This window comes from Corythoichthys intestinalis, chromosome 18 (assembly GCF_030265065.1).
Source record: "Corythoichthys intestinalis isolate RoL2023-P3 chromosome 18, ASM3026506v1, whole genome shotgun sequence".
Lineage (NCBI taxonomy): Eukaryota > Metazoa > Chordata > Actinopteri > Syngnathiformes > Syngnathidae > Corythoichthys > Corythoichthys intestinalis.
This window is the reverse complement of record NC_080412.1, coordinates 21641041-21657914: the sequence shown is the minus strand read 5'-3', so window position 1 is coordinate 21657914 and position 16874 is coordinate 21641041. Positions and strand designations below refer to the sequence as shown.

The 16874-nt window shown below is 41.1% G+C and overlaps 1 protein-coding gene across 5 annotated transcripts in view; it reads left to right on the top strand.

The window, feature by feature from the left end:
• The first annotated feature begins 241 nt into the window (after window positions 1-241).
• larp1 (La ribonucleoprotein 1, translational regulator) overlaps window positions 242-16874 on the top strand; it is a 76182-nt gene continuing 59549 nt past the window's right edge. For 4 of the 5 annotated variants that reach the window (XM_057819998.1, XM_057819997.1, XM_057819995.1 and 1 more), the window contains exon 1: window positions 242-891. In XM_057819998.1, coding sequence (XP_057675981.1) covers window positions 546-891 — 346 coding nt within the window. In that variant the 5' untranslated portion in view covers window positions 242-545. The remainder of the gene's footprint in view (window positions 892-16874) is intronic. The other variant, XM_057819993.1, reaches the window with a different exon arrangement.

Here is a 16874-nt window from a genome sequence, read left to right as displayed (position 1 = left end):
ATCAATAGAATTAACCACTTTTAAGTGAATTAAAGTGTAATTTAACATTAAAAACAAGGGAACATACGGAAATTTGTAATTGCAGACGCGCAATCACAAACAGTGTTTGAAATTGTAATCGAAACTCTGTAACAATACAAACTTGGGAAATTTCTTCTTTTTACCGGAAGACTTCGAACGCGGCATTACTATGACGTAGCACGAATGCGCGTTCCCGACTGTACGTGCTTACTCCCCCATTACGGTGTACGTGCGCGCCCCCTCCTATCGCGTGGTGGATAGCGACCATATTGCTGCTAGTGGCGGAGGTCGGGTTGCTCTCCCCCGTAAAGGCTCAATCGAAAGCGGTTCTGTTGGCGTTGAATTCATGTTTTAACTGTGGACGTATCCGGGTTTCGGACGGAAGCTCGTTTTGAATTCGAGCGAGAGAGGAGCCCCGCACTCCCGCCGAACAACTTCACTTTTCCCCTTCGAGCACATTCGGACCGGGGGGAGGAGAAGGATTGGTAATCCCGAAGGGGGTGGGAGAACGACGGCTGTTGGAAATGGCCACTCAGGTGGAGGCACTCCTGCCGGCCAACCCGCTTATCAACGCGGAGGAGCACGGCAAAGTGATCCGCGGCGAACCGCAGCCAGAGGTCGACGGGGCCGAGCGGGGCCAGGCGGCGGCCGTCGCTGGAGAGGAAGAGCCCGGCTGCGGGGAGAGCTCCGGGAGTCCCAGGCGGCACACGGAAGCGGACGAAAGGGCTTGTGACAGCGAGACCAAACCCGACGAGGAAGGCGGTAGAAGCCGGAAGGAGTTTACCGAGGCTCCCCCACCCAAGGTGAACCCGTGGACCAGGAAAATGAACGCGGTGACCGTGGTCAGCGTGAACGGACAAGCACATCACGGTGGGTAACCTCCCCCTTTCCCTTTCTTCCCCCTCGTGTTGTTCTCCGCCTGTCACTCGCGGTCCAGCAGCTGTCTGTGACCTCGGCCAGGTAGCATTCATTTTGTCCAAATGTCAATCCGTGTTGGATATATTTGGAATCCGTATATGCGTCCCCCCCTCCCTGACCCGGGGAGGCTATTCCTGGAATCCGGGGTGGCTGAAGTGCAGCCGGGGGTGTCTTGTTGCACAAGGGAAGCTTTCACACTAAACATTTGAAAAGTGTCTTTATTAAATTGAGTCGGTAAAGTTGTTCTGCAAGAAAGTGCAACGTCACACCTGTGCATGGAAAAAGCGAGAAAAGGCCGATTGGAGTGGTCATTTGGGTGTTTACGGCACACGTCACTGGCCTTTTAAAACGATCTTACGTTGAGTTTCACTAACGGACACGCCGAGCGATATGAAAGTGGTTGTTGGTTCTGTTCACCCCTCGTAAAAGTAGCGTTTACACCCCCTAAAAGAAGTGGAGACGCCCGCCCAGAGTCTCACGTAACAATAGCATGGGCCTAGCTTACCCTCCCTGGCCCTTCACGTTCATTTGAACCGTCTACTTTTAAAAACACGTCAATCTTCTAACAACCCCGCAGGTGTACATCGAAGCGTCAACGAGCCCCAAACATTTGCTGGTTTAATCGTCAAATAAAACGAGCAGCTTTGTTATTAGACGTCACGTGTTCACTCCACGTGTAGAAGGCATGGCAAACTCGGCTAGCCGAGGCGAGCTAGCCGGCTAATCGTAACTCTGGTGATATTATAGCTTCTCCATGTTGTTTGTGGCCTCGATTGTTTCTCCCTGTGTTTGTTCGGTTGGTTGTCACATCGCCTGTGCGGCCCCAGCCGCCCAGAGGCTACCAATTCCGGAGGCTACCAGTTAGCCGTAGATGCTAGCAAGGCTGCGTGCAAGTCATCGTGATTTTGCCTCCAAACTCGCGACACTCTGACTAGTAACGTGTCTGTTTTGTCATCGGGATTAACATGTATCTGAATTTGTTGTGCTGAATGTGAGTTTTTCGACCTCCCGAGATGGTGGTACTGGTTAGTGGAAAGACAACGTGTCTTAAGCCATTCGTCCAACCCCCATCGCCATGCTGCTTGTGTTTTAACTACACAGCTGTTTGGCGAAGCTTCTGGCAGTCTAGTGGACGTTCATAACGAAAATCTCACTGTATTGGTTCAGGAGCAGCAAGAACGTCTCAATTAATCACGTTGTATATGTCGCTGTGACAAACAAGTCATTGTTAACCTTTATGTTTTGACACCCGCCCCCCTTCAGGCCACTGTTTGTTAAATAGCTGGTCGGGACTCAAAAGGTGGGCCCGTTTTGGGTGGGTCCTGGTATGCTAATAAATAAATGATTAGGTGGTATTCTTGTTAAAAACAGACGAGATCGTGTTAATTTCTTGTGTGACACTACCCTATCTACAAACCTTCAATTTACAAACATTCTGGCACAGACCAGACTGAATTTTCACAGTAGTGACATGCCGACATATTAACTCATTCACTTCCAGCCATTTTCACCAGAGCAAGGCCCTTCGCTCCTGGCCGTCTTACTGGATTTTGACTGATTTTGCAAGGCCCACAGAAAATTCTGATCTATTGCTATATAAACATGGAACCCACCAAAAGAAAGATTAGACTATTTGCTGTCAGCAGAAAAAAGTAAGCTCATATCTTTTCCCATTCTTTAGAAATCAGCATTAGAAAATAGCTTTGTGCAATTTTCCAATTTCTAATGAAAAAACGGAGAAAATTAGCTTTTTGTAAACACATACTTTTCAAACATAACTTTGACTTTAACACAGCTATTTTTTGCATTAGTTACATCTGAATGTTTTCCTTTTACAAAATATCATAAAGAACAAGACAAATTGAGCTTTTGATAGCAAAGTAACAGTTTATTTACACATGACTACTGAGAGATGACGCTGTTGTCGCCGCGTCAGCCGTGTAAACTTTTCCCTGATCGTTGTCTTTCTCACCAAAATGGATTATTTTTGAGTCTCTGCGGGGTCTGCTCGGTGAGCCCGCTGCACGGTGGTCCCAATCGTTTTACTCTGTCGTCCAGCGCCTAGCATCATAGGCGTCCTTTCGGTTGTTTTGTTCGATCGTCCGCCGCCTGGCATCATGCTGCCAGCACTCCGACCGTGCTGCCCGGTCTTTCATTGAAGTTGAATCGGGTTGCGGGTCTTACAAAATGCGCTACTGCCCTCCGGTGGCCAGTATTATTGCTTTAAAATGGGTTTGGAGCTTTGTTCTTTGTTTCCCAGATAGATCGGAAGCTATAGATGCTTCTTGTATTTAAAAAAAAACAAAAACGCAAAGGATGTATAAATACGTTTTTGGGACAATGAAGCATTTAAAAATAGAACGTTTTATAGATTTTTGGGAGCAAATGAGTTTAAAAACTGCAGACTTCACTAATTTTAAATTTGGTTGGCTAAATTAAGTACCGTAAATTTCCGACTTTACGGAGTAACTGACTATAAGCCACCACCCACCAATATTGACACGAAAACGGCATTTGTTCATCAATAAGCCGCACTGGGCTAAACCTGCAGCTGTTCTCGCTGTATTATGGGATATATACACCAAAAGATATTAACCGGTAACACAATATTTGACAGCGGCATCAAAACACTGTAATTCAGGGGTCCCCAAACTACGGCCCGCGGGCCGGATACAGCCACATTTGGTCCGGCCCCCTGAACAAAACAAAAAAAATTGTTTAAAAAAAAAAAAAAATTTTTTTTTTTTTTTTTTCCCAATAGAGTTATTCATGTCGTGGCTTTTTTCTGTGAAGAACTGAGCAATGGTTATTTGGTTATTATCTATTTAATTAATACAGTATTATTATATTATATTATATTACATGATATTATATTATATTATATTATATTATATTATATTATATTATATTATATTATATTATATTATATTATATTATATTCAGGGGTGCACATAAGTGGTCCGCACATGCGTACTGGACGTAGACAAACGCGCTGGCCCTCAACGGCTTCCATACGCTTTTGCGTACCGATGGCTGACCACTCTATTTGCGGCGGACACGAGAAAATAACTTCTCAAAATGTCGATGAGGCAGGCCACACTGAGTAATTACTTCCGTGTTCCCCCACCCCCGTCAAAAGACAGACAGACGACAGAGACGTCACCGGAGCTACCGAAAAAAAGGACTTTTGCTGAAAAGTGGCTACAGGAGGTACCATGGCTAGAAGCGAATGATGCTCGCACGGAAATGCGGTACAAAATGTGCCGTGAGAATCCCAATGTCGCCGATTAGAGCAACGCATTTTATGTAGGGTCAAAGAATTTCAGCCATCCAAACTTTGAAAAGCACGAAAAAAACAGAGAGCATGTGGCAATTAAGCAAACTATCGATGTCAAACAGGACCCCACTCGCCCTATGGACATGTGGCGGAATAGGGCGGAATAAAGGTAATGAACAGCGACATGCACTGACAAACGTGTTTTTGCTCGCATTTTACAAAGCTAAACATGCACGTTCAATGAGGTCTTATGAGGAGGACATCCCACTTTTAAAAAGGCTTGAAGTTAATGTGGGAGCCGCATAATGCCCTTTATTTTGAATTGGTGCTTTTATGTTTATTTCTTTACATTTCACTTCAAAGTAATGGCAATTTTGTTGTGCCAGTTGATGTTAATCAAGCATTAACTGTTAATATAATTAATCAAAGTTAATTGGCTCTAAGTAAAGCTTGTCATAAATTTATCGCATCAGGTGGGTCGGCTCTCAAGCTCAATGAGGACCAAGTCACATCTCCAGGTCCTCCTCTGAGAACCTGGGCAAAAAAATTATGTGCACCCCTGATTATATTATATTATATTATATTATATTATATTATATTATATTAAGGGCTGTCAAAGTTATCGCGTTAACGGGCGTTAATTATTTTTTTTCATTAATCACGTTAAAATATTTGACGCAATTAACGCATATGCCCCGCTCAAACAGATTAAAATGACAGCAGTGTCATGTCCACTTGTTACTTGTGTTTTTTGTCTCCCTCTGCTGGCGCTTGGGTGCGACTGATTTTATGCACCATGAGCATTGTGTAATTCTTGACATCAACAATGGTGAGCTACTAGTTAATTTTTTTGATTGAAAATTTTACCAATTTTATTAAAACGAAAACATTAAGAGGGGTTTTAACATAAAATTTCTATAATTTGTACTAAGATCTATCTTTTAAGAACTACAAGTCTTTCTATCCAGGGATTGCTTTGACAGAATATTAATGTTAATGCCATCTTGTTGATTTATTGTTGTAATAAACAAATACAGTACTTATGTACAGTATGTTGAATGTATATATCCGTCTTTGTCTTGTCTTTAGGGTGGAATGGAATTCCAACAATAATTTACAGAAAAATAAGGCATATTTTAGAGATGTTTGAATTGCGATTAATTATGATTAATTTTTAAGCTGTGATTAACTCGCTTAAAAATTTTAATCGTTTGACAGCCCTAATTATATTATATTATATTATACTATATTATATTATATCATTTTTATTTTATTTACTTTGGTTCCGTGAAGAATCCAGAAAGGGTTATTTGATTGTGGCTTTCTGAAAAACAATACATTTTTACATTTAGGCACTCCTGCAATCGTCACACTTTTTCTGTTACAAACTGACCCCGGCCCCTCATCAGAGAAGAGAAGGGTTATGTGGCCCTCACAGGAAAAAGTTTGGGGACCCCTGCTGTAATTAGACCAAATGAACCACCATGAAGCTTTCAACCAGTTGGCTGCAAAGCTTCATTGCTTCAAGAAGCTTCATTTGGCCATCACTGCTCCCTTGGGGTAGACAGTCAACCTCAGCTGCCACCTGCTGTCAATACTGTTGTCGTCCAACATGCCTCCTTACATGCATTGCATTACTACAGATTTAAATAACAATGAAAATTCATGTTCTTTGCTAATTATTCAGTTACTGTTCCAGTTGTGTCATTATTTGCAAGTTATGGTATTTGGTAACACTTTAGTTGAAAGTGGCGCCATAAGTCCGTCATAAGACCATTAAAATTATGACATGTCACTGCCATTAATGCTTATGACAGATGGCATTTTGTGTCATCCGGCAAATTGCTTCACTTTTGAATGGATGTAAAGATCCAAGCTGGACATAAATGGAGTTGGTGACATAATTGTTGTTAATGCCCATGATAGTGTCATGTCATAATTATGATGACCTTATGGCAGTCTTATGACGCCACTGTCAAAGGAAGTATTACCCATTAACCCAAATAAATAAAAAAATAAGCCACACTGGACTATAAGCCGCAGGATTCAAAATGAGGGGGGGAAAGTAGCGGCTTATAGTCCAAAAATTGCAGGACTGAAAACTTTCAGACATGCAAGAACACTGCATTGTGAGTAAAAGCAATAGACAACACCTAGTATAAATGACCTTCATGTCAGATAAGGTTCCAAGTTTTCTTCTGAGTGTCCAGCATGCTTCCAAACTAACAAACCTCGTCATATTAGCATACCTATATCTTAATATATCACTTTTGCACATATTAAATGTTGCCCAAAGCGCATTATAACACTTGGTAATTTGTAGATGTGCACCTATACTCATGTGGCGTATGGTGTAAAGCATTTTAAAAAATTGTTTGGTAGCCACCGTTTTAAGATGCCAAATGTGATTAGTTGGAAATTACAAAATTGACAAATAGAAGTATTATGAAGTGCTTTGAGAAACAATGTGTGCAAAAGCACTATATAATCATACGGGTATGCTAAACTGACATTACACCGGTTTTAATCTCATGATCGCCTGTAGCTATTTCTTTCACTTTTTTGCAGTACCTTTCTGTGGGAACTCAAAAAAAAACATTTTTCTGGCCCGCAACCCCCCTCCAAATGTGCAAAACACTTGAACTACATGTATAATACGGTGGTTCTTGCCACGCGACCATGATGCAATGCGAGAAATGTAAACGACGAAGTCACAAAAGATCTTCCTATAAACTTTAAATAAATGGCACATTGCCTTGAAAAAGCTGATTTTTAAATTTAAAATTAACAAGTCAGGTGTTTTACTACAAGTTTTAGCCGAGTGAGTACCAAGTTAAAACCGGTGTATATATAGGAGACCAACAGTGCAAAATTAGTGAGTATATATACAACATATATACACTCACTGGCCACTTTATTAGGTACACCATGCTAGTAACGGGTTGGACTCCCTTTTGCCTTCAGAACTGCCTCAATTCTTCGTGGCATAGATTCAACAAGGTGCTGGAAGCATTCCTCAGAGTTTGGTCATATTGACATGAGGGCATCACACAGTTGGTGCAGATTTGTCGGGTGCACATCCATGATGCGAATCTCCCGTTCCACCACATCCCAAAGATGCTCTATTGCATTGAGATCTGGTGACTGTGGAGGCCATTTGAATACAGTGAACTCATTGTCATGTTCAATAAACCAGTCTGAGATGATTCCAGCTTTATGACACGGTGCATTATCCTGCTGAAAGTAGCCATCAGAAGTTGGGTACATTGTGGTCTAAAAGGGATGGACATGGTCAGCAACAATACTCAGGTAGGCTTTGGCGTTCCAACGATGCTCAATTCGTACCAAGGGGCCCAAAGAGTGGCAAGAAAATATTCCCCACACCATTACACCACCACCACCAGCCTGAACTGTTGATACAAGGCAGGATGGATCCATGCTTTCATGTTGTTGACGCCAAATTCTGACCCTACCATTCGAATGTCGCAGCAGAAATTGAGACTCATCAGACCAGGCAATGTTTTTCTTGTCTTCTATTGTCCAATTTCGATGAGCTTGTGCAAATTGTAGCAACCGTTTCCTGTTCTCAGCTGAAAGGAGTGGTACCCGGCCTGGTCTTCTGCTGCTGTAGCCCATCTGCCTCAAAGTTCGACGTACCGTGCGTTCAGAGATGCTCTTCTGCCTACCCTGGTTGTAATGGGTGGTTATTTGAGTCACTGTTGCCTTTCTATCAGCTCAAACCAGTCTGGCCATTCTCCTCTGACCTCTGGCATCAACAAGGCATTTCCGCCCACAGAACTGCCGCTCACTGGATATTTTTTCTTTTTTGGACCATTCTCTGTAAACCCGAGAGATGGTTGTGCGTGAAAATCCCAGTAGAGCAGCAGTTTCTGAAATACTCAGACCAGCCCTTCTGGCACCAACAACAATGCCACGTTCAAAGTCACTCAAATCACCTTTCTTCCCCATACTGATGCTCTGTTTGAACTGCAGGAGATTGTCTTAAACCATGTCTACATGCTTAAATGCACTGAGTTGCCGCCATGTGATTGGCTGATTTAAAAATTAAGCGTTAACGAGCAGTTGGACAGGTGTACCTAATAAAGTGGCCAGTGAGTGTATATGATCATGTATATATGTATATATTTACAATAAAGTGTGTTACTTTTCCTCTAAATGTGCAAAACTGGCCATAAAATGAAAACAATATACATTTTTTTAGTCATTGATTCCTCAGGCCTTGGTGGAACAGCCGGTTCCTCTCTGGCTATAGAGACACAGGCCCACACTGCATGTCTTACTAATCCAGGCAGTGCTCCTTTGATAGAGTTGGCAGCGCTGGTGCCCTATGCTGGTTCTCTGTGATTTCGGTCTATGACCACACTGAAATCTCCACATCCCTCTCCAGGACATAGGTAACTTGAGGAAGAAGACGAGTACTTATTTTATTATCATTTCGTAGCACATACACAGATGGCTGTTCCTCATCACAACACAAACTTTAGCAGAGTAGTAGTTGTCACAAACGCTGTTTAGTACCAATAATGTATGGATTACTGCACATACATGAAAAAAAGGATTTTATATATACTTTGAAACAAGACTTGGAGAATGTTGCACGGTTCAAATATGGTTGCTAAGCCAACGAGGCACGCATCATACATAGTAGATTACAATGGGCACATTTGCGCATTTACACTCTGTATATTGTACTGTAAGTCAACTTACAATACAAACATGTTTTATACATAAATTTACTGTGCACAAAGTAAAAATGAGCTTGAGAAAAGTAGAGAGAGGTTCAAGAAAGAAACAATCAATACCTATCTTCACCAAAAGTTGCTCCTCCCGTTGCGCCATTGCTCCCAAACTCTTCTCTAAACGTCTGTGGAGATTTATTGTCTTGGATGACTGTCTTGCTGGCATTTCCTTGCAAAATAATAATAAAACCTGTCGTTCTTCGCTGTTTTTACCGCTGTCCTGACTTCTCTTCTTCTGTGTGTGTCTGTTGCAGTAGTTCAATGGGTTGCAATGCGTAAATGCGCCACTGCCAGCACGTCAGAGAATAAAGGAGCTGATTCACTGGTTTCCTGGTTGTAGGAGAGTGAGATTACAGCAATGACACCTGTTTGGCTGTAAAGCGCAACCTCTCAGCTTTCAGGAACCGTTGAATTTTTTTCGATAGCACAAACCAAACAGTTTGGGAGTTACGGTAGTTCAGAGTACACATGCGTAAATTTGTCACCGCCAACTCATCCGTCGTTAAAGGGTTAAAGCAGTGACATGGCTATTTGGTGTCATGGTTCTCGGTCAATGTCCAAGCTGATTGCTTCCAATGTCATAAGAGTACAGCTCATGATATTTTGGGTAAAATCCCCGATTGTTCAGTAAACTTGTAAATGGATGCTTGCGAACAAACTTTAACGATATTCTGCTTTTCCACACTTTGTGACAATTGAGTCTTGTTTTATGGTCATTAGGGGTGTGCCATCTTAGGCACCCCACGATTCGATTACGATTCAGGGTGCTACGATTCGATAATTGAACGATGATCACGGTTATCACGGTTATCGCAGTTATCGATGCATCGTACATTTCTAATTAATAAAGTAGCCATACAAATTTATGTCCATTATTTATTTAAAATATCATAATGATTTAACCGGAATGATGGAAACATGCCCATACAACAAAAAGCTGCACTTAAACTGGAATTTATTTTATTTATTTATTTATTTTTACGAGAAAGTGCAAAAACATTGACCATTTTAAAGGCAGTACTTATTTCTCAACATGCCCATACAACACACAGCTGACCTTGAGATACTCTTTTTCAGAAGATGGTGCAAAAACATGAGCCGTTTCAAAGGTGGTACTTATTTCTCTCAACAATGCAATAAAATTTACACTGGTGTAATGAATTCCACATTTTCTGGAAACAAACAAAGTGCCTTTTAACCAATATACTTTGTTTTCACAGATTTCTGTACTATTTCGCATGTTTGTAGTGTTACCGCTGTACTTAATCCTGGTTTTAAATGTTCTGCATCTGGAGTAATTTATGTACATCACCAAACAACGCACAACTTGACATGGAAATACATGTTAGCGAAGTCGCTAATTAACATAGCCTCGGCGCTAACTAGTAACATCTCAAAAACAACAACAATAAAGGCTAACCAGTACAAGAGGGTTTGTGTACTCACCTCTGATAGACGGACACGGGACTTGGCAAAACACTACGGACTTTTCCCAATTAACACGACTTGAACCTACTGCTGGACAACTGAAAGACAAGGAGCAACGAACCATCTCTCTTCCCCTCTCGCTCTAAAAAATAACTTGCGCACACAAGCGCGACTGTATAAAAATTTATTTTCCAATCTTCTGAAAAGGAGTAAATCTCTCGCTCAGTAACCGGCAGCATTCATAACATTGTGCGTGCGTCCATTAAGGTGTCCGGGCGGCAGACGTGTCTTGAATTTCGTTCCGCTACGACCGGTTAGGTTGTTAGGTAAGTTATTAGGGAAAATCATCGTTTTTGAACATTTATGAATCGTGATCGAATCGTCACGTGTCGAATCGCGATGCATCCAATAATCTTTTTTTTTTTGGCACTCCTTTTATGGTGATGTCAATAAAGATTACTGTAATTTAAAAAAAAAAAAAAAAAAAATTTAAAAATTGTTAAAATCATTGGCTGTCGTTGAATGTGATAGACGTCCGATAAATTTGAACTGCAAGGCTGCCAGCCAATGAGTTAAAAGCATTTGTGGTGAGACAACACTTTGCGTTTAAAAGAATGTGTTAAATTGGTGATACATATTGTGAAAGGGATTTTAGTATTTTCAGTATTTTATGTTGTTTTTCTACTGTGTCTTCATTGTCAAAAATGGACAAATCCCCTTTTAATGCAAAGAACGTACTACTAACCCGCAATATGTTTTCATCTAACAACGACTGCTGTTGCAAATTTAGCATTTTTTTTTTGTACTCTGCAAAAGGTGGATTTTTACCTCTTATCGCTTTTGCGTGTGTACTCTGTGTGTCCTTGGATTAAATCCAGTCATGGATAAGAGCAGTCTAAAGAGTGGAAATGTATTTCAACATCTCAGCTGGCCTGTAAGGATTGCAGCCTTGATAAATTGCCGTCCGTGACTACCACTTCACCTGAGCATTTTTATTTTGATGCGTCACCACCGGTTCGAAGTGACGGCCACAGAAGTCGCCTCGATGAGAAATAAATGAGCGAAGAAGTAGCAGTCGGTTTTTAAGATGTGACAGTTAAAGCGGCAGTAAAAAGCAGTTAACTCGTGTGCTCTCGAGGCCACTAACTGTCAAAAGAATTCCAAATAAATGGGTCGGAATGAATTAAAAACACTTGACTGTGAGAACAAGCAGTCCCCTGCTAATTTTTGAGACAGCCTCAGTCCAGTTGTACTGCAGTTCCACAACTGGCGGATCTGTAGTGTTGTCACAAAGAGGGGATTCATATTTTTTGCGTCATCTGCTGTGCCACCAACACTCAGAATTGGACTGGGAATGTTGATGAGAGTCACATGACGTTGAAATCCATGGCCTAATCAATAAAACTCAGTTAATGTCTTATCTGTGCCCTCACGTAATAGAAAACGTAATGCAAAAATTTGTTATTACCAAAGCAAACGCCATGGTTCTTCCCAAAATTTACGACTTGAAGTAGTCTGGTTCATCTTTGGGTACCAGCGGTTGTCGACACATGACTAGGCAAAAGAGCAGCTGTTGCCAAACGCTTGCAAACGTCAGCCCAGCTGATTGGTCATCTAGTGCGCTGTTTAGAAATCAGTCGTTGGCCCATATTGAGGTCCACTCCACCTATCAACTTTCGAGAGCTCTCTCCGCTGTCAAGGTTCAAGTGACACAATTTGGATTTTCTGGTTGCCGAATGGCACAATTTAGACATGAGGGAGCGTGAAGGGATGTGAATGTGCGTAAAATAAATTTTCCACTGACGGTAATCGGCCTTCTTTCAAATTTAGATTATTATCTTGATGTGGGAATTCACCATAAACAGAGAATTTGAAACAACAGCTTTTGCTGATGTAAGTTCATTTAAACCTTGAAACCAGAAATTTCAGATACAACTGCTGTTTAGTAGCATTGAGCTCAACTCGCAGATCGTGAACGAGTCTTCAAAAGTTGTTTGGGAGCACACGTTACGCACTGCTCCCTGGCATATATTTTTTATCCTCTGCAAAGAACCGCTAATATTACGACAGCTCATCTTTATCAGTGTGTCTTATAAGACTGTCCCAGGATATTGCACAATGTCCGTTTAATTCAATTAGAATATCTTATGTTATTACTGAAATTTTTGTTTTAGAACTAAAAAGGCATTGCTAACATTGTTGTTGGATTTTTGGTGGATATCTGGTACAATGTTTGTGTTGCGTGAACTCTATAAACACTTTCAAACCATTTTCTAAATGGATCTTGACTCCACCTTCCCCCCCCCCATACAATCAGCTGTTTGACAAGAGCTTCTGTCTTTCGCGATCCATCTCGCTTTATCTGTCCATGGCCGCATCTGCGCTTGGTGATAGAGCACGGCAGGGTGTGGACTCTTCGTGCTGCCGTCGTGTCCAGTTCATCGCCTCTCTCTCAAAAGATTGCATGCAAAACTGAGTTTTATTAGCATGGGCATTTCCACTTTTCTGCAAGACTATCACATGTCTGAGTGGGTTCTCGCATGATTGGGTGCAATTAGACGCACTGAGTTTGTTGGAGCCAGAATTAGCGATCAGGTAGCATAGAGTAGGATATCAACATATCCACACTTAGAGGTGATTTACATAATACTGGGCTCCCCACCTCACATTGTTGAATTGTGTACGCTCCACCCCGCCTAATCACGTCTCCTTTAGACTTGCCTTCCTTCCTCTTTTTCCTCGGTTATCAGGCCCCCCACATGGTGTCCACATGTAAATATAATTGAGTAGCACCAATATGTTCATAGACGTGTAATAATACATTTGTTGTTGTTTGTTCTTCTCTTCTACATGCTTCCTTCCTTTCTGTCCTCGATAACCCCTTTCTGTTTGCTGCTTTCTCCTCATAAACATAATGAACAACCACAATGGGAGTACAGGTGGTCCCCGGGTTACGACGGACTCGACTTAGGCGATTTCGACTTTACGACGCCAGAGCCTCGTCCGCCGTTTTGTCTCCAATCGTTTTTTTTTTTGTGTGTGTCGCATAAACAGTACTTTATTGTACCTCACAATATATATATTTTTTTTACTTTATTAAAGAGCATATGACACGAGAAAAAAAGTCTTAAATGGCATTATTATGTGAATTAGAATCATATTTTGAGACGATTCGACTATATACAACAATTTAGAAAAGCACAGATGACGAGAAATTAGTATTTTAATCTGCCGGTTAGCCACGCCTACCATTATAGGGCTTTAGCGTCCCCAACAGGTGGATGACGTCAGCGGTAGACTGGGCTCATCGGTTTTACTATTCAGCCCATTGAGGGGGAATTATTCAGAACGAGGAAAACGTGACGAAGAGAGCCGCAAAATGTCATTGTTTCTGTCTCTTTACTTCAATATTTTTACAGGATATTCTTTTTATCCAAGTATTTTCCCCAATAGCTATATAAATGGCTTGAGAAGGACCAGTCAGCCCATCGAGGGGGAACTATTCACAACGAGGAAAACGCGACGAAGAGAGCGGCAAAATGTCATTGTTTCTGTCTCTTTACTTCAATATTTTTACAGGATATTCTTTTTATCCAAGTATTTTCCCCAATTGCTAAATAAATGGCATGTTCATGACAAATAACAGTCTTGTGCTGAATGGAATATGAAATAATAAAAATGCATTTATTCAGGACGACATGGCAAAATTACTCCATAATGGTCAAAAATGTCGACTTCACCTTTACTGTCGCACCTCCCGAACGATATTTTATGACACCTAAATCGGACATATGTCATTGCCCTTCCCTGGCTTCGGAAAATGTAAACCAACCAGAAGCCGTGACAGCTAGCCGACATGCTAACCCGAACCGAGTGATGTTTCAAAGTCTTCGAAGTGGAAAATCACACATAACTATCCTGGATTATTTGACATGACGACCCGGTTGTCGATTGTCTTAGTGGATCGGCAAACCGCCCGGCGGAGAGCAATTTACAGTTCGTTCCCCGGAGGAGGGTGGCTGGACTTGTTGTGCAGCTAACGTGCTGCTGCTAATTAGCATTAGGAGAGCTTTTTACATGCCTATCAATGATCAAACGTAAGTAGTCCTTCATTTAAAGGAAGTTTGTAGTGTTTACTTTGTAATCGCTGTATTCGTATTTGACATAATACAAAACAAGATGTTTACTCACTTCCTCATAAGTCCAATGGTCCCACAGTAAATATCCACGGTGAATGGGAACCTTTTGAAGCTCCAAAAAGGTGCATACGCCTCTCCCTCATACAGAATGATTTTTCTGCAGCCGTTTGGCTGGCGTGATGCGAAAAATTAACGTATTAAGCCGCAAAATCAGCTGAATCCTTCGTCCTCATACACAACAGTACACTGTAGCGTGAAGAGGGTGTCTTCTACTGTACACGTCACAGCGCCCTCCTCCTCAATGCAAGACCGAAGCCAGAAGTCACTCATTTTCATGGCGCGGGATTAAAAAAACTAAATAAAAATAGCGATCGCTTCCACACACATCCAAGCGGCCCATATCATTCAGGGGCATAAAATACCGGGTGTATTATGAAATAAACATGCTTTTTCGTGTCACAGGCACTTTAAAGTGACGTGGCATGTCCTCCCTAAACGTGAAGTTGTTCTGCTTGACAGCAAACAAGGCATATGTGCTTTTTGAAGCTTTTTACTTCCTTTTGACTTTTATAAATATGTACACTTATGTTCAAAACGACACGCATTTTAACAGTAAAACATGTTACACAAAACAATTGGTGTGGAAACATCCATCTACTCTCATCAATAGGGGTGTGACAAAATATCGAAATGATGATATATATATACATTGTATCCCAAAAGGCTATCGATAGGCTCCTGCGAAGAATCGAGATATCGTTTTAAAAAGGTGTCAATGTTTTTTAAAAAAAAAAAAAAAAAAAAGTTGCTATCAAAGTCTTCCACCATAATAGTTTCTCAGTTAACTCTAAGGCTGCCATTGACGGTGCTCGACTCCAATCCATTTAGACTGGGAACTTTCGTTCATTCGACACCAGAGCATTCGGAGTCATTCTGTCCAATTTTCGGGTCATTTACAGGTCACTTGCTTTTCATTTACAGGTCATTTCCTGTTGAATTTGAGTCACTGCTTATTCATTTGGGCGATTCCTAGTTCACCTCCTGTTCTGTAACTCAAAATAAACAGGAAGTGACCCATAAAATACCCCAAAATTAACAGGAAGTAACTAAAGATCAAGTAGTAAATGACCTCAAATGGCCCAAATTTACCTCAATTCCTGGCATTGACTGCCACTGACGGCCACAGACGTTCAATCCGTTTGAAGTGGGAGGAATGGCAGGAAATGAATGAATGTTCATTCGCTGCCACCCTCTCAGTTCAAATGGATTGGACGTCTACTAGTGATTAACTCATTCCAATTCACAGCAGAAATTTGTTTTTCTGTTTATTAGTTGTTTGTAGAATTTTCTAGAATGATTTCCTGACCAATGTGTCGATAATCGCTGTATCGCCGTATCGTAAGATCATCATTATCGTGAGCTTTGTATCGCAAATCGTATCGTATCGTGCGGTAACAAGAGGTTCCCACTCCTACTGATCAATACGTAAATTCAGATTAAATTGGCCTAATGTGCCAAAAAAAAGGTCCGCTAGCTTGAATGCTATGAATTCTAACGTATTTACTAGAGGTGCACGATAATTATCGGTCCGATAATTATCGGTCCGATAATAGGAATTATGACGTAATCCCAATACATCTGATAACATAATATATTATCGGCCCTATTAATAATATTTTTGGCATGGTGTCAGATTGGGATTTGTGCGTTTTTCACTCCTGTTTTTCCAGTGTGGAAAGTTTTGTTACTGTTTTTGTTTTGTTCATTATAATAATGTTCATGTCATCATGAAAATTCTGGTTCGGTCCAAGGCAAATCTATGCTAAATCAACTACTAGTATTTTTGACCTACAGGTGTTGAAAAAATCAGGTGAATAGACATTGAAAAATTTATATATATATATATATATATATATATATACATATATATATACATACACACATATATATTATCGGTTATCGTATTGGTATCGGCCTTGAGGAGCAGCAAGTTATCTGTATCGGTTTCAAAAAATGGGTATCGTGCACCCCTTGTATTTACAATTCTCATAGCAAATTTCTAGCACATAACTAACTCCACAAACTGTAACTGTAAACTTAATTCCAAATGCATACACAAACATATATTAGCTGAAACAATACAGCCTAATGTGGGCCAAACCAGAGCGCAGCTATCCTGTATTCATGTCAGACGTCTGAGTCTGCGCCTCAGTCATACAAGGCGACAATCCAGCCAGACCCAACGCTGCTACCAGAGGGCAGTGTACCATCCATCATTAAACAAAATGCAATACGTTTGGACTTTTTGGATAGTTATTTTGAGATTTAAAG